This window comes from Cydia strobilella, chromosome 16 (assembly GCF_947568885.1).
Source record: "Cydia strobilella chromosome 16, ilCydStro3.1, whole genome shotgun sequence".
NCBI lineage: Eukaryota > Metazoa > Arthropoda > Insecta > Lepidoptera > Tortricidae > Cydia > Cydia strobilella.
In genome coordinates, this window is record NC_086056.1 from 11,345,767 (window position 1) to 11,369,063 (window position 23,297).

The following is a 23,297-nucleotide window of genomic DNA, read 5'->3' on the forward strand; positions in this document are numbered from 1 at the left end:
GTTTCATACATTTTGGCTGTCTGACCTTGACATTTTCCATGGGAGAGTAAATTTTTTTTTCGCGATTGCGGGGTTGTGCCCATAGTAAAAGTTGCTCAGTATATTCAGCGCGTAAACTATTGCAGGTGACTAAATAAACACCCTGTATTGATTTACAGTTATTGAGTTGAACGATAGACGTCGACTCTTGTAATTAATTCATACGTAGTAGACAGATTTCATTTGAGCTAAACCGAGTCGGTGTTAAGCCCGCTCCAGACTACTTCGCAGCCGCGAACGCGAATGTGGAGTCGATTTCGCTAATTAGCGAACTAGACTCCACACTCGCTATCGCCGCTTCGCGCCGCGATTCGCGCACGAGAGTGAAGGGCCCTTTAGGAATTTATTTTAAATCTGCTGACAACACTCTTTATACAATTTTATTCGTAACTTTTTTTAACAAGAGTAGGTATAATGTGACATACTCGAGATATTCATGTTATTGTACAAATATTATTTTGATTAGTAATAAATGCGTGAGTGGTAAGAAACAGAGTGATATTTGTATATAATTGAAAACAAAAATACTACTTTATCTTTATTGTTACTGTAAAATTAAAACAAAGGTTTTAGCCTTGTTAGTTCGTATTGTTATCCCGATGTAACATAATATGAGCTTTTCCTGCAATACGGATGACGTAGTTATCGTTTTTAGTTCCTCCACCACGCTCTTTGCCAATAGTAATCATATTTTAAGTATTAACTAGACCTTCATTATTTTATTTATGTGAAAAGCATTATTAGACTGTGATATTATTTGGGTAGCTCAAGATAAACTTTAATGACTATTTTGAAGATTTTTTGCAATTTGGAGTAAATATCGGTACAAAATAAAATGGACACAGTGAATAATACAAAAGCACTATAGATTTTGTGACGTTGTATTTAAGATAATCGAACTATTGTTAATATAAAGTAATTTAAGAGAATCTTCTAGGCAAGATAGCAATTTCGCAAAAGTGGTTTTTACACATCATAAAACACCAATAATATATGAAATATTTTTATAGACAAATACTATATTCACACATTAAACTCGGACAATACTAAATTGGTACATTGTGGTAGAAGTGTGCTACGTTGGTCATTGTCATTACACACGAGGCGATATTGTGCGCGCGAGTTGTAAGCAACCGCTGTATAAGAAAGCCTATGTGTGTAATGACCAATGCGCACGCGTTCCATACGACGTCTTTCTACACACTTGTGAGGAAAAAAAGAAACTTTCGTATTAATCAAATTTTGATTGTGAAAACAGTAAAAGTCTAAAACCTGTCATACTACCTGCCGCGCCTCAACCCTGCTGCTGGTGGGCCGTCCGGGCCCAGGCAGGCGGTCGGTCGGCAGGGCGCCGGCGCCCTCCAGTCCTTGTTACAAATCTACTCGACCAATTTAAGAAGGCTCCGTTTCCATACATATTATTAGCAACCTTCTTAAGTTAGTTGAATTATTATTCATTACCGAACAAGTGCTATAATATAATGAAAAAGCACGCGTGTTTAATATCTAGGATTATGAGCCTAAATGCGGTTCAATAACTTCCACGTTACGGGCAAGTGTGTTAAAAAAATATTTTTTACGATTAAAAGTTATTTTAATATTATACAAATCTATTATATTTAGTGTTTTGTGTTTCGTGTCTTGGAGATTGCGTCTGTTTGACCGCAAGATAACTGTATTGTATGTCTGAAGATAGGCTTCTAAGTTATTTCAGCAATCCTCCTAGTGCCTGGGTGTCAATATTTGCTAGTTTACATTTAACTCTGCCAAATTGACAGAGTCGAAAGTTATTGTGGTCTTTGTGCTACTTGTAGAATGCCAGTAGTCAGGAGGATATTGTGATTTTTTTATTGTCTTGTATTAAATTAATAAATCATTGTGGAAACATGTGTTTTATTTTATATTTCCATTACAATGAAAATACATTACTTTCTTTAAATTAGCAGTAAATTATATGTAGGCACCGTCAACCGGGGCAATGTGCAAAGAAAACCTGTACCCGCGACGCAGACAGCCGCAGAATGCCCATGCTAATCGCTCCTACTCAACGACTCGCGAAGGCCCGAAAGTCTCCCAGTGTTATCGGGCCAAAAATATACAACAAAATTCCTAATGACATTAAATTTACAGAAAGGGATTCAATATTTAATAAAAAACTTAAACCCTTACCCTTACTCCTTGACCAAGCATGTTACTCTATTGATTATTTTATGAAAGATTATTTAAAATATTATTGTATTGACAACTATCTCATGATGATTATTTAAGAAATTGAAAACTTTGACCAATGTATTTTATCAATCATATTTAATTGTATATAACTGTTATAAACCTGTGTGACCTGTAGAATATTTTTACCAATAAATAAACTGAACTGAACTGAACTGTGGTGTAGGTAGTAGGGTTTGTATAGGTAAGTAACTCATATGTATATATTAATTCACATCAAACTCGTTTTATTAAATAATGTGGTATCCTTTGCCTTAAAATGCATTACATTTTATCTACCTTTACCTACCCAGTAGGGGCGTAGCTAGAGAAAATGGCACCTGGCAGGCACCAAATTTGCACTACCCCAAACAAAATTAACAAACGAAATGGTGGCCTTGCCTACTCTTAGGTACTTATTGAAATTCACGTTTATTTTAGGCTTCATACAGAATATACACATACAGATTACATGTATTTATTTAATACAACGTCGGTGGCAAACAAGCACACGGCCCGCTTGATGGCGATCGCCGAAGCCTATAATAAATTTAAAAAAAGCCTCGTTTTTTACATATAATTTACAAACAATATTCATTATAATAGCAAAATACTTTTTAAATAAACTTAGTATAAAATTTGACGTTTAAAATAACACTTGCAAAATCGCTGCGGTTACCTTGGTCTGACTCCACGTCCTTTACAAATATACATAAAACCTAGAGCTATTTGAGTCACAGTGAAAGCATTAAGGACTATTAGCAGGAGATACATAAATATAATGTTACTAAGCCTTATTTCACATTAAAAACTATATTATTCATACATATTATAAGTTCTTTGTTCACTATTTACTTACTGATATTATTATTCCGAATGAGAAACTATCGATATGTACGAGACCTTGATAGATAGCACAACGCTAACTCGTACCAATACCAAGACAAAGTGATGGTGACGGACGGGATTGAAATAAAGAAAAAAAAAACAATACAACTTTCAACACGAGAGAATCTACTCTGTTGTTTACATTCCGAGAACTATTGTTAATTTTACTAAATAGTAGTGACGTGATTCATATTTTTCGTTTCAGTTTTGTTTTTAACATTTTGTTGTGATACTTGACTTGTCTTGTAGTCCAGTGAACGTAACAGGTACAAACGGTTACACATATTACATAAAAACACAGTTTCATCTCGTAATCTTCGCGAATTATGGTAATTTTAATCAATGGTTAGAAAGTGATGCTCGCGTGTGATATAACTGAGTTGAAAGGTGAAATTAAATGCTAGGTGGTTAACCTTACTTGGATGCAGTCGAGTAGGCGCAGTGATCATAGAAAGTTTAGTTTCAGTTTCGCTTTAGGTTCACATCTCAGTGCTCGTGTTAAAGTGATAAAATAAAAACCATGAGCTTTATTGTCAACTCAGCAGTGTGCTTGTCTGTGATGCCGGACTGTAAGACGTTTATACAAGTTTTGGCAATCATCATTAGATTATTGTTTATCACATTCTTGTTATGACTCATTTGTCTTATGCTTTAATTACTACTAATCACGGTCTAGACTCGTTTTCTATTGCATTATTCAATTGTTCGTGGAAACAACCCACAGTCAAGTTTACCTTGACAGAGCGCGAACACATACTTTTTTTAAATATCTATGTTTAAAAAACAATGACTGAAAAACCTAACGTCATTTTAAAAACTTCAGGTGAGCATAGATCCTTGGCAAGAAGGATGTCAGCTCCGGGTTTAACTTCGGAGGCCCAGTTGCGGTACCTCCTGCAGTGGTTTGGAGAGTTCAGTGAGCTGCAGCGTGAGGACTTCCTGCCGGTGCTGGCTGCGGCGTCAGGAGGCAAGGCGGACCAGCTTGCTGCCACGCTTGCAGCCATGTCTTGTGAAGACAAGCCTGTCAGCTTGTTTCAATGCAGAGTAAGTTGATTTCTCTGTGCTACCCATACTAATATTATAAATGCGAAAGTGAGTCTGTCTGTCACCTCTTCACGCTTAAACCACTGAACCGATTTAGTTGAAATTTGGTATAGAGATATTTTGAGTCCCGGGGAAGGACATAGGGTAGTTTTTATCCCAGAAATCCTTTAAGGGGTGAAAAGGGGGGGTGGAAGTTTGTAGGGGGAATAGATAAAAAGCAGATTGTATAAAAATAGCTACCCAAATCAATTAAGCTTATACTCAAATTTAATAATTGCTATTATGCTTTAGGCGCTAAACTTACTCTAGCTGCTGTTACTGATTCCACACAGACAAAGTCGCTGGCAAAAGCTAGTAATTATATAAATTGGCTACATTTAAAAGAGATTCATGGGATCATAATATTAAAATGTTGTATGTTCCCCATAGTTTTTTTTACCACCTTTTTGAAATGTGATTAACTTGAATGAATGTCCATGCCAAATTTCATATAATTCAACATGAGAGTGTAACTTCAATTGTATTGTATTGTATTTAGTCTAGTTTCCAATAAAAAAAAATAATTGTTACTGAGATAATCAATTCTAATTCTAATATTTGGCTAATAAACAGTTTTATTTCTAGAAAATTGTGTGATCCAATAAAGTTTTCCCTTTTTGTGTTACACCAACTTGAAATCATTATGCAATCAAAATAACATTAATTAATATTATTTTACAGATAAAGTTATTCAACGAATGGTATCCCACTTGGAGTGGAGAAGAAAAAGACAGGCTACTTTCCGGAGTCACAGAAATGGACCCGGACTTCGGTAAGAAGCTACACGAATTCCTAACTAACGGACCTAAGATGAACGGTGATCTCAACGGAACCAATGAAGTACATTCTCCGACTGAAGAGAAAGTTGAGGAAGTACAGAATGAAGAAGCTGGGGAACATGAGGAAGTTATTGAGGAGAACGAGGAATCAGCTATACCACAGGATGCTAATATTGGTTTAGAAATAGCAGCTGCCTCTTAACAAAAAAATTATACTGATAGATGAGTGAAGGTCAAATAAAAATTTTAACCTATCGTTTGCTATCACATAAAAAAAACCTCTAGCATTCCACGGTACTAATACTTATACAAAAATTACCTCCAATGAAATTTAAATCATTATAGAGAGTCTACCATCTCGTGACCTGAATCGAAAGCGAAAACAATTCACGCTTCTAAGCAGGTGCTGCCCCCTACACTTCACGCTGCCTCTATTTCGCATACTAGGGTCCGCCATCTAGTAGCTTAAATCTAATCTAATCTAAAAATGGAAATAATGAATATACTGCAGTACAGAAGAAATGGAACAGAGTTGCTTTTCATTCAAATTTAAAACGAAACAAATTTAATTTAACCGTAATTTATACTTGAATGGTGGGCCGCTAGAGGTTATGTCAACAATATATTCTCAACATTTGAAATATGTAAGGCTGTAAGTTCATGTTAACTTGTTCAAACTGGACATGGCAACATGGCATGGTAGGGTAATATCGAAATATTGTAGACTGGTGTACGGCATTTTACGATCCAGTCTGTCCTGTACTTTGTTTGTCAGGCTTTTGCAAATTGATCTATGGTAAAAGCAACTTTGTCCGCCCGTTTTCCTTTTCCAACCTTAGGTATAGCCTAATCATGTACCTATCTGAAATACTTTATTTCTACTTTATCATTCATCAATATGTTTTATCCATTTGTAATAAAAACAACAAAGTCCAACCGCCTTAGGATAAGGCTAACATATACTAATCTATGGGATAAGGACAAATATTTTCTAGTTTTTTTTTTTTTTCTATGAATAATGGCCCTAATCTCATCTTTCAGTAGCAAGCTTGCTTATTCTTATTATTTTACCAATGGAGCATCTATGAACATTACTTTTAATCACCTACTAATTAAAATAGGCGATAATATTTACCACTTTCACTGCCAAGAACATGCTAGGTGACCACCTCACTGACCTACACCGTTATACGTGAGGCGGGGACAAATAGGAATGATTTATATGAAAACAACAAGGTATTCCCACCTGTGCCTGACAGGGACAAATAGGAATACACCGTTCATTTTATATTAGAGGCGCTTGGCACTGAAAGTGCCATATTGAGTTTCTTAGTAATGTGATCGACAATTATTCAAGTGAATCTCTTCATGCAGCTAGAATAGATTAGTTTTGTTATAATTATGTCTCTGCCTTTATGACTTATTCTAGCAGACATTAATTATGTTCTATCATAACATCTTAACCCTTAAATGCATAATGATGTATATATGCATCGTATATTTGATGGTCCGTGGCTCAATATGCAGCTATCCAAAATCACATTTATTACTTTTATACAGCATGACACATCTATTTCAATTTATTAAAAAGTTATACAAAAAATCATGCATTTAAGGGTTAAATGTATTTAATAGGATTTTTTTGACACTGTATCCTAATAATTCCTTGATTTATAAACTTTTAAATTATAATTACTTTTCCAGTATTTCTACATTCCATTGGATTGCATTCCATTTAAATTTTATAGTTTTAAGTATGAAAGTTACTATGAATCTCAACATTTTATTACTTTGTACTTTCACTTTCTTTTTTACAACATTTATATGTATTATTAATATTATAAACATACACTAACTAGTACATTTTACAACTAGTGTGAAAAGAATGTCTTTTTACCACTAGTACCGAGGTACGAGTGGTAAAAAGACATTTCACACGTGTTGTAAACGACGTTTTTTTAATACAATTGCGAAAAAATAATAAATTAATATATAATATATTAGTAGAATCATACCACCAAACCAAACCAAAACCAAAAAGTACCTATACAGCCCGCGATACGCGAGCTGCCGCAGCCCGCGATACCTTCATACTCGTGCGCGCCCCGGCCGCGGCCGCCGCGGGCCCGGCGCGGGTTGCTCAACGACACCTCATAACTCATGAGGCCCTGGTACCTGCTCCGCGCTAAATTCAATTTTAACTGCGTTTCGAAAGTATAGTTTGGAACTAAAAAGTAAAAAGCACTAGTTCGAGAAATTGAGCTTCTCGCACGCTACGCAGCCACAAAAAGTACCACTTTTTGAGCAACTGTATTAAAAAAAATATATTATTATAGGTAAGTTAACTTTTGTAATAAAGGGACAAAGTTCTTGAGGCCAACTAAATATCGGTGTAGTACAAACATTATTATGATGTGCCAAGGGTTTATCAGTATTTAAATATATTATACAGTATTTAAGCGCTTCGTAAATAGTCTTTACCTTCAAATTTGGTATTGCACTTTAAGAAGAGGCAAAACTGTCAGCGTCGATATTACATTTAAAATTCTTTTATATTACATTGATACTTTAATAGTTTATTACTTTATTACCTTAACTTTCGTACACAATTAGGTGTCGATTACTAGTACTTTTTCGTGCCTCTAATTTTATAACAGCTTACTTTTTTCCTGATTTAATTTATCATTATAGTTATGTTATTTAGGATACAAGTGCGAAAAATAGGAAATACGCAACGAGTGGCGAATTTTAAAACACGAATGAAGGGTGACACGAGTTGCAAATTACCTATTCACACGTGTATCGTTCTTTAAATTTTCGACGTAGTTACGTAATGTGCTTATAGCACAGGGTGTCGTAATGGAACACCAGATTTGCTGTAAAATTTCATTTGCCTCTTCTTAAATTACGATACCTAAATCATTCGCTATAAAGAAATATGTAAATCGAACTATTTGCCGAAGGCCATAATTTTATTTGTAGTATCGTAATTATTGAATCATTCCTAGTTAGGTATATTGTTCGATGAACATTTTGTAAAAGTACCTAAATATTTTGGATTGTGAGGCGCAAGGTGCTGGCTAACAACTTGAGTTGTGATTACTGAAGGCCATAAATAAATAAAAAAAGAATATATTATTTACATTAGTAACTTATTTAAATAAATAAAAAATGTAATGAAACTATATAGTATTATTTATTCGTTTTTTTTAACCTTAACTTTATAAGTAATTCCTTAATTTAATGTAAAATATAGATTCTGCTTCAGGTTTCAATCGTCTGTTTTTTTTAAAGGGGGTTAACGCATTCACTGCCGGGGGGCGTGGCCTAGGAACAAACTTGTATGACGGTGAACGCACATGTGCGTTGGGGGCAGTGAATGTGTTAAAGGTCCCTTTTTAAAGTTTTTCGTAAATAACTCATAAAACGGTACCCCTTAGCTTCACCCCCACCCTCCGGTACTTTAGCATGTTGTTTAATACACCATTCCCTACAATTATGCCAAAATACGCTTACACACGAATTATTTTCCCCGATTGGCAATTTTTGGTTTTCGCTTGGTGAGCTATATAAGTACTAGGCAAACATGACCAGAAAAACCTACGTCGGTTTCAAATGGCACAACCGCAATGAGTATACTCTTACTACATAACCTAAAATAGGGGTCTCCAAATTACAGCCCGCGAAAAGGAAGCCGGCCATGGCCAGAAAGTTTGGAGATTCCTGACCTAACATCAGTCTCAAGGCCTCAGTTTGCCCACGATCCAGTCAAAGTACGCGCCCACACGTGTGTAGACGCCCGGCCAGCCAGCGGTCCCACACGGCGAGGGTCCGTAGGAAACAACACCCACGGCTATCCAGTTATCTACAGCGGGCACTCGGCCCATCAGCGCGCCGCCGGAGTCCCCGCGGCAGGAGTCGCGGCCGGCGACGCCGCCCGCGCAGATCTGCTTATTGATGATGCGCCGGCCGACGGGTCGGAACACTTGCGAGCATTCGGACATGGTGACGACTGGTACGCGGACTTTTAGTTTGACGTCCGATTCGGAGCCTGAAAGCACAAAAGCAAAATAAATTAAGTGTAAAGACAAATTAGGCAGGTACTTCGCATCACTAGATAGTGCTGGTTGATCGCAAAATTTAACAATCAAGTCCGTACAAAAAGTATGGTTGTCGTTTCTGCGCCACCTAGTGAGGTTTGGTTTGGTCTGGGTTTTTCCTAGTTTCTTTACGACTGAACTTATCGAATAAAAAAATTAATCGACAGCTTTACTAGGTGCCGCTGATAGCTAAGCGTATGCCGAGACGCAGGCGACGCAGTTCCACGCAGCGCAGGGCAGAGCAGATTTTGTAAAGTATGGAACGTCCTTGCGCCGCAGCGTGCGTAGAAGGACGTTTGATTATAGGTATTACGATAACGTCAATAACATACATATAAAAGGCTTAACTTACGTGCCGCGATAGCAGAGGACGCTGGTTCGATTCCAGCCTGGGGCAATGGAGGCCTTGGTCACTTATTCTTAGTATATGACATTTTTTTCTCTTTGAACTTACGCGTTTCAGTTTTACCCCAGCCTGCCACCTCCATGTCGTAGTCTTCAAAAGTGTTGGTTCTCAGGGCATCCGTCGACGGCAGGCAAATTGGCTTGACGAAGTCTGTAAAGCAGATTTAATAAATGACTCGAGTACTGTAGGTAGGTACTGCAATTAAAGATTAAAGGATAGATAGATGAGAGTTTTCCATTTCATGAAATATCAAAACATCTTCGTCATCAGTAACAGAGGGTTTTTATTTTCCTCTGGCTTTTACTCCCTGCAATTTTGCACAGGGTGAATTTGCCAATGTCGGTTCACACGCACACGTGAGGAGAATGTTCGGATAGTATTTTTCTAGTTCTCGATCGAAAATGCAAGGAGCTTTTGGACTGTAGGTACAAGTATGAACGTGTCTTGCTATTTCAATCAGTCTCGGTACAAAAAGTACTGAGGTTGACTTAAGTAGCATGACAAATACGAACGTTTCCGATAATAATGCACTACATCTGTAACTAAGCTTTTAGAATTTGTCGTACCTGTAAACTGCACTTTCCGCGCCAGCCTCAGCAGGGCGATGTCATTGTGCTGGTTGGTGTTGTTGGGGTCGTAGTCCTCGTGGGCGACGCTCTGCTCCACCGGCACGTCCTGGACCCCGGAGTGGCATTCGCCGCCGTAGCAGTCTGTGGCGCTCGACGTATTCCATTCTCCGAGACGAACTTGAGACCTAAACATTTACAAATACTTATTTCAACTTTATAAGGCTCACTTGCACCATTCCACTGTCCCGGGGTTAACCGGTCAAATCTGGTGTTACCATGGTTTAACCGCTACCGTACAATTTGACTGGGTTAACGGTTTAAGCGCTTAACCCCGGGATAGTGCAAGTGGGCCTAACTTAGGTAGACAAATAAGTACCTATAATGTACCTATTTGTAAGTAGGTAATTAGTAACTGTCTACCAAATTGTTCGCGTTGAGCGTAAAGTTAAAAAAAATACGCTAGGTGGCGTTGAACCGAGCGCTGCGATTTCTGCATCATGCTATTTATTTGGATTTGTAAAGGTATACGTTTGTATAAGCGTTAGGGAATTAATTAATAATAATTAAATAATATAGTAGGACTATTTTATGATATTAGTTATTTTCATTTGTATAATAATATTATGCAAACACTTACAATCTCCAGTTGCGTGGCAGATCCGCTCCCTTCACGCAGTGCGCGGCAGTCATGACGTACCGAGCCGATATCAACACACCGCCGCAGTAGAAGCCCCATCCTCGGGCTGTAGAATATAAAATGTGAGGTAAGTTGCGCGGGCGCTGGCAAGACGACGACGCTCGAAAGACGCTAGTGTATGGTGGCCCTAACGGTCAGGCGTGCGTGCGGCTACCAAATTGGACGTCGTGTGTACAAACCTCAGTTCTAACCAATAAGGAATACCTAAAAGGCCTAGTTTCCACTCGAGGTTATAGGTTTGCCTGCGCCTGCGTCAATTCTAGAGATTTGGCTGTCAAACTTGGGATCCAAGTCCTCTAAGCAAACCGTAGCAAAAATCCAAAACGATGCGATATGTAGGAAAATGATGGCGGTGCGGTGTGGTGCTGAGTTGCTGACATTAAGTGCGTTTTATTGTAGTATGTACCAAAGAACTTACGTTTGTCGTATCGAAGCAACGCCGTCCACGGGTGCTCATCTAATTCCGTCTGCTCTCCGCCTATAAAAAGAATAGAACATTTAATTCATTGTTATTTGTTGCGATTTTTAAAGGTCTCAGAGCCACTAGTTGAATTTGAGAAATATTTCCTGTCTATTCCCAGGTAGCAAAATGACGTAAAATGACGTCAGCGACGTCATAATGACGGCATTATTACGTCATTTGACGTCATTTTGCTATCTGGGTTGTAACCCCTCCTGTCCCCAGTTAACCCACTTGACGGTGCATAATAATGAACACCTACCTACAATCCTGTCGTTAGTTTGCATGCCGCACAATCTGTTACAGGGCAGCAAACTGTCAGAATCGCCGCTGAAAGCCGGCGCACAGAAGTTGCCGCGGAGCCAGTGAAACCGACGCCTAATCTGGTCGGCTGGCTCTCCGTTTGGAACTCTGATTATATAAGCCCGCCTTTTGTATATTATGATTGTTTTTATGCAATAAACATTACAAATAAACACATACCTACAATCCTGTCGTTAGTTTGTATGCCGCACACTCTGTTACTGGGCAGCAAGCTGTCAGAATCGCCGCTGGAAGCTGGGGCAGAGAAGCTGCCGGCTGCCGCGGACGAGCCAGTAAAACCGACGCCTATCCTGTTTGGCTGGCTCTCCGTTTGGAACTCGGGGGGACAGCATACCTGGAGAAATATTAAGTAATGAGAGTTAGGTAACCTATTACCCAGCATGTAACAATAGTGGTACCTACGATCAGTTTAAGGGCATGATCGGTATCGTATATCCTGTAGGAAAAAGACGCTTTATTTTTCCCGTAAAAAATAGCTCCTTACACTTTTTTTGAGAAAACTCAATAAAAGTGTAAGGAGCTATTTTTTATATCACCAGAGAGCGGATCAGCTACACGCTAATAACGCGAATTAAAAATTGCCTACTCCAGAGAACACAGTCGCTGTGGCCAAAATCGGTCAAGAGAGCATCATCATCATCATCATTTCCAGAAATTACATTTTATTAGATCGTTCGTCTCTCGATAGTTCAAATGGTCGGTTTTTCGTCTTAAAACGTGTAATATTGTAAAGTTCGTCGGCTTTTTTATATGGCAACATATTAATATCATCTAGCAGTCCACCATACAATCAAATTTGAATCAATGTTATTGTTATTAGACAAGTTACTAACAATAGTTATTTGTGCAACAAGAAAGGAAAGTTGATTTTTCTTGCGAGTGTTTATTTTGAGTCCCGAGAAAGCGAAAGATTCTATAATTGAATCACGAGCGAAGAGGACCGGACCGGACCGGACCGTACCGTACCGTACCGAAAGTAGGCTTGTTGCTGAGGTGAAAAAAAAATTTTTCAACACACTTGCTCAAAACGACGTTTTTATTCCATCGATTTTTGGCTCATAATCCTAGATATTAAACACGCGTGCTCTTTCAGTGTATTATTCCACTCGTGCTTTTTCATTATATTATCCAACTGAGTACTAAGGTAACTGATTGCTATTAATATGCATGGAAAGGGAGCCTTCTTTAATTGGTCAGACTGGCGGGCACCGGCGCGCCCGACCGCCTGCGCGGCATACTGCCCCATACATTTCTGCATTTATTTACCCCAATACGTACCGTCGATCACCATCGCCGTGTGCATATATCATCACTTTAAAATAAGTAATAAGGAAGTGGTTAATAATGCTCAAGGGGTTTTTAGAATTACATGCAGTTTGATAGTTTATACGATGAAACAATGCCGGTACTTATACTTTGACTTTAGGGTTATCGGAGAATGATTATGTTTGGCATTGATGCTACTATATAGGTGACTTCTCTATATACAATAAATAAATATTATGAATTGTATTCATTTGAAATTTGATGGCTCATCGAACGATAGGAAACTATCTATTCATGATCATCGGCTACTACCTACACCAAATGACGCTTAGAAATCTCGAATTACTCAAAAAATGCTGGAAAAAAACCCTAACGGTTTTGAACCTCTTCATTCTTAGAATCCTCCTTTTAAAGCAAAACACGGCTGGTAACCAAGCTTCGAAAGTTGACCAAGTCGCAACACAATTTGGTTGCCAACATCTTACCACACAGTCGGAAATTACCAATGTCGCAGTGACCGGAAGCCTCGTTGCTTAAGTCGAATATTATATAAAGTACCTTAGGGTTATCGTGATCGAAGCCACAGTGCAGCTTCCTCAGCAGCGCAACCAGCTCGTCGGTCCTACCGTTCTGCAGCTGCCTGTTCAGCCCCGAGCACGACACTAGGGGGATGCACGACACGCCGTTGTTGCATTTCCCTGAAGTTAAAACACCCGAAATAATTGGACCTGAACTTAGTGTGAAGACTCGAGTCCATTGAGTCCTCGATTCAGATTTTCACTCTTATAATTAATTTGAATCTCACTCGAGTTTCTTTGTAATACTTTACGGTTCTGCTTTTGTTCAGGTTCAGTATTGTCCAAAAAAATTATTAAACTTAACTGGAAAACATTCAGCCTAACGAGGATGTGAACTTTGATCTTTAAGATATCTTCGTTTTTATAATTCCAGTTTCCCTGTTTTTGTCATTCGTTTTTCCTTTACTCTGATGAGGGGAAATACAGCAGCAAGTCATTTATGTTATGCCTATTATACTTAGTTAATTGATTCTTTAACAGTTACATGAACACTTGTAATTACAATGTTAACGGTCTAGTCATTATCTAAAACTGGTTTTGAATAATTTTCCATAGTTTCATTAAAAAAATGATGTTTCACCCTCTGTTTAGTAAATACTACGTAAGATACGGCGAGCTAGCTATTATATCTATTGACTGTTATTAACTGATTCTGATCAACATTTAACTAAACATCACAACTGATATTCGCGAATTGAAAGAATCGAGTAATCGGACAAGTTCAGATAATAATGGTCAAAACCGGTTACTTACGATCTTGAGCAGTCACGGCTATGGCCAGCACAACAAAACACAGGATTTTATGTAACATCACAGGTTAATTGTTAAGTACACTAGAAATTGATTAATTGCAGAGATCTGCACAACGAGGCAGACCGCGACCGACTGGTGTTTAAACGGCGGGCTCGGACCATCACCCAAAGGTTATCAACATGGACAACAAATAAATATTTTTTTGAAGACAGATGTTGTGTAGCAAGTGATTAAGCTAACACTGCTCATCTTGGTCTGAGTGCGTGTTTTCCTTGTTTCAATAGCAAGCTGACCATTTGTGGACTTTATGTGGTTTGCAAAAAGTCAGTTATGTGTCTCAGTTAGTGGGGTGGATGGTGATGACTAAGCGTCTTCAAGATCTAGGATTAGGTACGAGTACTAAACAATAACTGCATACATTTTCTTCTCATCTAGTTCTAAAAACATTTACATATTTGCATAACATTACTAAGTAGCTATTTATGCAACAAGTGCGGAAATCATCTTTTCCCCTCACTAGCTCGGAAAGTTGTCGTTTATCCTTCAATACAAGCGGGGAAAAACGCGTTTTATCCACTAGTGGGGAAAGTAATTTGACCTTGGATGGAGCGTGTTTAAGTAGCTTGACAGATAACAAGACGTAAAACGCTCATGATAATGGTTCGTTCGATATTAATTATCATTAAATAAATGGTTTGAGAATCTAATAAAAAATACCAAATTTAGCTTTATTTAATGATTTTAAGTCATAAACCTTAAAATTCCATAAGAAACGTTTGTTTTTTTATAATGATGTTAAATATAATTCTGAACGCACAAGTTGAGTCGATGCAATTTCAAAACCCATCGTTAACATTTCATACAGCAGAAATGTCAACATTGTCATCAAATTTTTTACTTACATCTTTTCTCACCGACTCGCGTAAAAATACACAACTTCCAGAGTTTTCTGTTATAATATCGTAAAGAAATGAGTGATTCCAGTGATGAAGATGATCTAACGCCTGTGGATGTTGCACTTTCCTCGCTATAGTGAGGTGAAAAGTTTTGTGTTACACACGGGCGCAAATGTATTTTACTTCTCGTGTGTTGAAACACTCGCTACGCTCAGGATTCTATTTTAGAACCACTCGCTTCGCTCGTGGTTCACCTATAGAATCCTTTCGCTTGCTCGTGTTTCAATTCTACACTCGCGGGTAAAATACAACTTTGCACCCTTGTATAACAAATAACTATTAAGCACGTGTATCATACAATGTTTTACTATGCATTGTGCGAGTAAATAAAAAAACATATCATGGCAAATATAAGGATGATTGCTGATCATGTGTGTTGTCCTGTAATTAATGAAATAATTTTAAATGTAAAATCGAATTTAATTTTTAAGTACTAACATTATTTTTAAGAATATACTAACAAAAATTAAGATCATGTTATCTTTATTGAATAAATTGAAATTGAAAAATTGAAAATTGAAAATAAGTGATTATTAAAAAATTGAAAACAAAAAGCACTAGTGCGGAAAAGATCACTTTTCCGCACTAGTGCGAAAAAGTAGCGCCATATGTACTGTAAAAAAAAATTGAAAACAAAAAGCACTAGTGCGGAAAAGTAGTACTTTCCGCATGATATGGCTCCGTTGGAAACGCACTTTTCGAGCACATGCATTGTAAACTACGAGTAGTTTGCAGTTTTGGCGTAACTAGTTAATAATCTGTGGTTTTGGCAGTGCAAGAGCAGGGTAGGAGGCAGTTAATTATCTGCCAAAGTGAGAAGTACTTAATTACTTACCTATTATAAGTAACTACAAAAACGTTATTCAGCAACCATAGGTATTATTCAAAAACAAAATAAGGAAAATATTTCATCAAAACATTATCTTCCCCGCGCGCATTTGGCTATTGGTTTGAACTCAGCAGCCAGGTCTCCAAACAGCTTCAGCCCCAATAAGAAGTAAACACTGGCCTTGAACAGAGACCAGTACAATGGGTCGTCCTGGATTTTCTTCCAAGTGGCCCAGAATAATTTGGTTGTGTCACTGAGCCGACCGAAGACCTGTAATAAAATTTTGTCAGTGAGCTATGTTTACTTAGCAAGTTTGTCCCTATAAGTATGAGAATTTCCAAATTCTCTAATGGCCTCTCCACGTCACCGACAATCGCACGCGATTTGCAATATATACATTGCGGCATTTGGTCTTCGATTTTGGACTTAGTACTTCGAGACTATATATTTAGATGAAGATGCAACAGACATGTGGTTGCTTCCCTGTCACACTTACGTACGAATTTACAAGTGCGACAGAGACGCAACACGTCCAACAAGGTTCGCGGTAAGCCCTCAGATGTTGACATCATATGGGTTCTTAGTAATCCTTTCATGCAAAGTAGGTAGGTAAACATAAGTAGATTTTTTTTTTCTGGGAAAAGAAGCTTAGTGAACCGTACGATAAAGTATGAAAAGTCATGTTATTGAGCCTTACACTTCTTGTTCGTTGGGCACGACTAGGGTTGCCACCTTTTTTCTATACACACATAGTATTTTTGTCAAAATATTGAAAAATATAGTATTTAAAAAAAATAAAAATAGGACGCCGATTTGAGGCGAATTAAATTAAAAAACCAATTCGCATATACGATGTGATATCGGTGACACTTGTATAACCCTATCTTGAGTTATGAAAATATAATATTTTTCGTACTATATTGTTTTTGTATAATATATAGTACAATTGACTAAAATATAGTACGATAATATATATTATAGTATGCACGCCAGATAAAGCTTTCGACATTTTCTGACTTAGGAAGACGAACGCTGTCTTGTCACGCGCGATATGAGCGACAATAAAGACTTCTGCAGTTTCCTCAACCATGACGTGAAGGAGTACCTACTAACGTCTCTTTTGTCAGAGCACGACTCAATATTTAGAATTTGGACATTGTGACAAGATGAATGGAACACACGTGACACTACTCAAAACAATATACCTAAGTAAAAATCATAATCCTTTTGTAATTTTCCTTTCCTTTTCAAAAACGTCTTTTATATAAACATTGTTTCTTCGAATTTTAATAAATAGTGTATTCTTGGAAAACAAAGAAATTAAACTCCTGCCTACGTCACAATACTTGGTCAGCCATGATCATTTATTTAAATGTGAAGACCTCTAGCAATTACAATAAATCATTTTACATTAATAGTGCAATAACATGTTTATACGAGATAAAGGACGTACACATTGCCCGAAGTGCCTGCCATAAAACCGGTCTGATCGTCCGCCTAGATGCAGATGCCCGATTCATAATAACTATTTGATATGGTTTTGATACGATCTTTCGAGTTCGCTTACGCTGATTGGTGCATACGAAAAGTGAAAGTCGTGCGTAAGATGTGCTCCAAGGCGATCGTCAAGGTCTGGTCAAAACCAATCAAATTGTTAAATTAGAATCAGCCTCCAGGTCAATATCGATGATCATGTTTATGGAACATGAAATGCGTAAAGAATGCGAATAACTAGAGAAAGTATGCATAAAGCTGTTGAGGTACCTATTGGCGTTTTCACACTGTCCCTAGTTATCTCGGACTAGTCCTCAGAGCCGGACAAGACCGTGCAAAAGTGTTAAGAAGAAACGTCATGATCTCAGTTTATTCATAGTTCAAGCATCAATTTTGGTCGACGTCTGTAAGAATGACTATGCCGAAGGTACCGTAAAACGACCCAACTATGATCCAAAACGTCCCAAGTATTGTCCAAAGACCAAAAGTAACTCGAAATATATCTAGGTAAAAAAAAAAAAAACAACCGAATTGAGAACCTCCTCCTTTGAAATCTTGAAGTCGGTTAAAAATAACGTTGCTATTGATACTGATGTGTTGACTTTCTGGATTGTAGTATTCGTAGTACTGTTCTCTCGGCCCCGAACCTGCGCGTGTGCAGCTTTGAGCCCTCGCTGCTTTGTTTCAGCAGTCTGAGAGACCACAGGATGCTTCGAATCAGGCTTTGAATCTACTGTCACCATCTTCACAGTCCTCTTCTAGTATCATCTCATCCTCAACTTTCGTGCTGCTTGGGGCAGTGAAAAGCGCCGAAGAAGATTTTATACTCACCACCCATGAAAGCGACGGTACATTGAGACAACGGCCGATGACACGCAAACTTGACTTTGGCGCCTCAACAAGTATACACCTTGTTATGTGTGCGGGATAAACAGCATGAGTATGGTCTTAAGCTGTCTTTTCTGTACCTCAATTGTTAACAGGAATATTAACTTAACGACCAATGATAAAGCCTTACCGAGCTATCGCGCCCTCTGTACAAGCAGACCTCCTTGCCTTCTTTGGCAGCTTTTTCGTCCATACATCCTGGGAGACCACAGTTCAGTTCCCTCGGCCCCGAACCGCCTGCGCGTGTGGAGCTCGTCTGAGCCCTGGCTGCTGTTTCGTTTCGGCAGTCAGGGAGACCACAGGGCCCTTTGAATCTACTGTCGCCTTGGCTCTTGTCGCTTACGGTTGAACGGCATCCGGGTAGCCCACAGCTGGCCATTGCATATTACGTCTGTTAATATCAGACTAATTAATGGACAACCTAACCACCGACAGGGATTTTTAAAAATTCGTATTTGTCATGCTAGTTCAGTCAACCTCAGTACCTTTTGTACCGAGACTGACTGAAAAAGCAAGACACGTTCGTACCTTTCCGTGAAAATAAGATGAAAAAAAAAATGCACTACATCTGTAAGAGCGTTTTCAGATTGTCCAATCCGTTATCGGATGTTGGATACGACCTCATAGAAGTAAAATGTAGAAAAGTGCCTTTTCGTTTTTATTTAGGCATTCATAAATGATTATTGGTTCAAGGAAAACGTTAATGCAAAAAATCGGCCAAGAGCATGTTGGGCCATGCTCAGTGTAGGGTTCCGTAGTTACCATTCTGTCATAATAGGCTCAACGGGAGCTATTAGTAATAGTAAGTACATGTAAATTACAAGCTTATGGGAGTACCTTCGCAGCGCTTTGTACCTACGTCTTTTTACTAAGAAGAGAAAGACTTTTTGCAATAAAACAAAACGGCTGGACCGATCATATTCGCTATAGTTTTCATAGAAAGTATTTATTAAGCTTTTGACTTTACCGTTCTGTCGCCATGCATGTACTTATCCATGCCAAATTGCAGCTTCCTAGCACTAACGATCACGGAGCAAAGCCGCGGACGGCTAAACTACGAGTATAAGGGTTCCAGTTGACTACAGAACACTAAAAAAAGGACTTGATGCCACAGGGCACTCTCTAGCAGTTATCTTCCGCCAAGGGTTATCCGACATCCGATATCAGATCAGACAATGTGAAAAAGCTTTCTCACAAAGTACTTACTACAAAAACTTACCCTTGAGCCTCAAAATTCGAATATTTAAGGCTCAGGCTAAGGCTTAACTCATATATATAAGTCATATACTATTGTGGTTGGAATTTACCGACGAAAAACTTTAAGTAGAATAAGTAGATGGACGAACAGAGATCGAGAACGCGCGTTTCTTCTTTATAAAATTACACTTTCCACTTGAAATTTAATTTCGCGCGTTCTCGAGTGGTTTAAATAAATTTACATTGTGATGGTTTAACCAAATTGCAATATTTACACGCAGTAAGTAATTTTAAATGATAATTGATAATTGTAGGACTTTATTGATAAGCAATGACAGACTAATTGACAATGACAGTGACACATGACCTTTGTCTTCTTTACAAGTTCGGGTGCTGATAAAATTATCAAGAACAAAGAGGCGAGTTATAAACATAATAAAGTAAACAATAGGGAATATGATGCGAAACTCTGCGTAGGTGGCGCCACTATCACATTCTGAGGGTCTATCGCGAAACAAGAAAATCGAAATTTCGTTATCTAACATCTATGTCACTTGCATATTCGTGCTATTTCGTGCGTTAAAGATGCAGATAGCGAAATTTCGGTTTCGCGTTTTCCGGTAGGTCCTCTGTAAACAAACCGCCTTGATGCATCAATGTCATATTTTATTATCTTTGAAAATTGTCACAAACTTGTTAAAGGTACAGTACCCATGTATAAGTTACTCTATGGTTTCCTAAAAAGGCTAGTGCTGCACTCTGGTGGCAGAACGTTGCAGTAATATCCCCTATTGTAGGGTGTCCATAGGGGCTTTTGTGCACAAAATAAAAAAAACTTTTATCTCGCTAATACTGCTACGAAACAGTTGCTCATAATTTCATAGGTTTAAACATACCTGTACAAAATTATTTAATTTAGATTCGTTGGATGGTAAGACTAATTAAAGATACAACATCTAGGAACGTCAGATACCGAGATGCAAATTATTTTTCCTACTAAAAGACATAAAACAATTCTTACAAAATGATAAACATGTCGGAACCTATTGAATCACAATCACAACCACCTAGATTCGTTGGTGGTTTGTCCTGTTTTGTGAAAAAGACACGTCATTTATATCTAGGGGCACGGCCGTGCCCCCGCCAAGTCGAGCAAAACAAAGAAGCACGGCCGTACCATCCTTTTCTCGAAGCCATTCAGGCCATTGTCGACGTTCTGTAATTTTGTGCTGGCTAAAGCTAGAGCCCTGAATTTTCAGTGACATATAGGGCATAATATGGCTTACATATATTCCCAAGAACATTAAATTTGAACTTGTAGTTTAAGAATTATTACACGTCAAAGTTCCTTACTTTTGTCACTGACACACTCACTCACTCGCTCACCGATCATCATAATTCTAAGGTACTTCTAGCCAACCAACAAGCTTCAAATTTTAAACATAAGTAGTTTTTAGCTTAAAAAGCCATAAAAATATTGCAATATCAGCCACGTTTTAAAGATTTAGGAACTGCATAAGTAAGTTTGTAGTCAGAATATGAATATATAATATTACAAAGTAACTTTTGCAGTTCCAAGTTCCAACAAATAGTAGGTAAAGTAAATGGCAAAGTCATTATACGTATTAAAAATTAAAGATATCTAATATTGATGCGGTTTTAACACCCCCTGGCACTGACTAAAATAACCGACTTGGTATCATATTACATCTCTAAATTTTTTTGTAGTAGAAGTATTGCGTTGCGAGACGGGCATTTTTTTACATGTAATGTTTTTGATGGGATTATTGTTTCTGAAATTCTGTCCAGGAACAGCCAAACCTTTTGCTTGCTCTCGACTTGTAACAGCAAAATCAAAAGAATTTCCTTACGAATTGATACCGCACCGCACCCACCACTCTATTCTACCTTTCTGTACGTACTATTATATATTCTGTGGTTTAGGTATATAGTTTTTAATTTAGCCGGGGCGGGTCGCTTTGGTCGCTACTAATAAATAAGTAAGAAAACAAAAATGATAATCGTTATTGTTTATTCAAATATATTATAATAGTACTCACCTATACCTAAGTATAAAATACGATAGCACATGCCACATATTCATACAGACTAGTTAATTCGGCATATTCATTCTTAGGCTGCCTTTCAACGGAGATGATAGAGGAGCCATTACAACCATTGCTATTGGGCGCCATTCAATTATTACGTAAGACGATTTTTGCCAGTTTTTGACCCCTGTGTAAGAAAAAAATCAGAATAGGCTGCCCACCCCCTATATTACGTAACTCGTAAGAATCTATAGGAAAAAATTGAGGAGTTCCCTCAATTCCTCAGGGATCCCATCATCAGATCAGAACCAGATTAATATGGGACCAACTTGGAAGTAGCTCCTTTCGAACAAAAAAAGAATTACTCAAATCGGACCACGGGTCTCGGAATAATCGGTGAACATACATAAAAAAAAAAAAAAAAAATTGCCACAACCGAATAGAGAACCTCCTCCTTCTATGAAATTGAAGTCGGTTAAAAATGAATACACGTTTGGTTTGTTTTAGTTTATTTTTAAGAAAAAAAATTTTTTAGAACGGTTATTTGTACCTACCCCCCTAAATCGTCTTACGTAATAAATGAATGGCGTCTTGGTTGATTACCACGTGTCTCCTCTCATCTCCGCTCACATCCGCCTCAGTGAAAAGGCAGCCTACATACTTCTAAATCATAAAATAATGTAAAATATGGCACAACGAAGTGAGCAACAAGACATAATAACTATGACACGCTCTTTGGTTGTACCTATACAATAGTACATTACGATACAAGTGGGAAAAGTAGAAAATTCGCAACGAGTGGCGATAAATTGAAACACGACCGAAGGGAGCGTTTTAAATCGACACGACTTGCGAATTACCTTTTCGCACGTGCATTGTACAACGTTTTACAGTATATAATGTACTTATTGTCGGTTGTCAATAAGGCGCTATTTCCATATAGCTTCAATTCGAAATCAACCTTATCGACAAGCGACAATGTGGTACCTTTTGGTTGAAAATGTCACATATATGGCCCTTTAAATTTTCGACATAGGCCGCGTATTGTGCTAATTACCGCACTAGGGCGGTAAAGTAGCACCATATGTACTGTAATAGTTATTTACGATACAAGTGCGGAAAAGAGGAAATTCGAAACAAGTGGTGATAAATTAAAACACGACCGCAGGGAGTGTTTTAAATCGACACGAGTTGCGAATTACCTATTCGCACGTGTATCGTACAACGTTTTACAGTACATATGGCCCTTTAAACTTTCGACATATGCACGAAAAGTGCTATTTGACGCACTAGTGCGAGAAAGTAGCACCATATGTGCTGTAAATAATATTATCTCTAATATTTTTGCATACTTCGTTGTGCAAGACATTATTATTGCAAGCTTTCACATTACCCGCTCGGAAATGTTCTTTTTATTACTTTATCCACAAGAGTGCAAAGTAGTATGGTGCAAAATTTAATTTGTTTCTTCAACTTAGCTGATAGACTGAACTTTTAAGCGATGATATATAAATAATAAATATTTAAAATAAATAACATGGATTTGATTTGGATTATTGGATGGATTATTATCCTTGCGGTGAGGTGAAAAGTTTGTTCGCGTCCTATCTCGAAACCGTCGCAACGTAAAGTTAATTTCTTACTTTAGTTCTTGGGCTTTAATTTGAAAGTTTTCTTTATCTCCCTTACCCCTTTAACGGCCAAGACTGAAAAAAAATCTCAATCTATAGTCCTA

The 23,297-nt window shown here is 37.9% G+C and overlaps 3 protein-coding genes across 4 annotated transcripts in view; 1 reads left to right on the plus strand and 2 right to left on the minus strand.

Annotated features, from left to right (window-relative positions):
- Positions 1-3,230: 3,230 nt before the first annotated feature.
- Positions 3,231-8,179, plus strand: LOC134748320 (uncharacterized protein C14orf119 homolog). Of its 2 annotated transcripts, none has more exons than XM_063683083.1 (3): positions 3,231-3,401; positions 3,959-4,179; positions 4,900-8,179. In XM_063683083.1, exons 2-3 carry the CDS (start codon positions 3,985-3,987, stop codon positions 5,197-5,199), a joined length of 495 nt encoding a protein of 164 aa, XP_063539153.1. In that variant the 5' UTR covers positions 3,231-3,401; positions 3,959-3,984; the 3' UTR covers positions 5,200-8,179. The 2 variants fall into 2 exon arrangements, with proteins under 2 accessions (XP_063539153.1, XP_063539152.1); XM_063683082.1 differs by lacking the exon at positions 3,231-3,401 and adding an exon at positions 3,549-3,704.
- Positions 6,767-23,297, minus strand: part of LOC134748539 (uncharacterized) — a 29,984-nt gene continuing 13,453 nt past the window's right edge. The window contains exons 8-16 of the mRNA XM_063683329.1: positions 16,041-16,205; positions 14,151-14,202; positions 13,378-13,517; positions 11,713-11,887; positions 11,188-11,247; positions 10,710-10,815; positions 10,070-10,257; positions 9,552-9,653; positions 6,767-9,048 (exon numbers count right to left, since the gene is read on the minus strand). Coding sequence (XP_063539399.1) covers positions 8,738-9,048; positions 9,552-9,653; positions 10,070-10,257; positions 10,710-10,815; positions 11,188-11,247; positions 11,713-11,887; positions 13,378-13,517; positions 14,151-14,202; positions 16,041-16,205 — 1,299 coding nt within the window. The 3' untranslated portion in view covers positions 6,767-8,737. The remainder of the gene's footprint in view (positions 9,049-9,551; positions 9,654-10,069; positions 10,258-10,709; positions 10,816-11,187; positions 11,248-11,712; positions 11,888-13,377; positions 13,518-14,150; positions 14,203-16,040; positions 16,206-23,297) is intronic.
- Positions 16,002-20,560, minus strand: LOC134748325 (uncharacterized). The gene is made up of 3 exons (XM_063683091.1): positions 20,411-20,560; positions 18,448-18,708; positions 16,002-16,205 (listed from the first exon to the last, which is right to left on the minus strand). Exons 2-3 carry the CDS (start codon positions 18,694-18,696, stop codon positions 16,026-16,028), a joined length of 429 nt encoding a protein of 142 aa, XP_063539161.1. The 5' UTR covers positions 18,697-18,708; positions 20,411-20,560; the 3' UTR covers positions 16,002-16,025.

Coding starts and splice junctions, on each gene's coding strand:
- LOC134748325 (XM_063683091.1), bottom strand. CDS start 18,696: ATGGCCAGCTGTGGGCTACCCGGATGCCGTTCAACCGTAAGCGACAAG. Junction 16,206..18,447: donor ACAGAGGGCGCGATAGCTCG/GTAAGGCTTTAT, acceptor ATTTTATTACAG/GTCTTCGGTCGGCTCAGTGA.
- LOC134748320 (XM_063683082.1), top strand. CDS start 3,656: ATGAGCTTTATTGTCAACTCAGCAGTGTGCTTGTCTGTGATGCCGGAC. Junction 3,705..3,958: donor CTTGTCTGTGATGCCGGACT/GTAAGACGTTTA, acceptor TAAAAACTTCAG/GTGAGCATAGATCCTTGGCA. Junction 4,180..4,899: donor TCAGCTTGTTTCAATGCAGA/GTAAGTTGATTT, acceptor ATTATTTTACAG/ATAAAGTTATTCAACGAATG.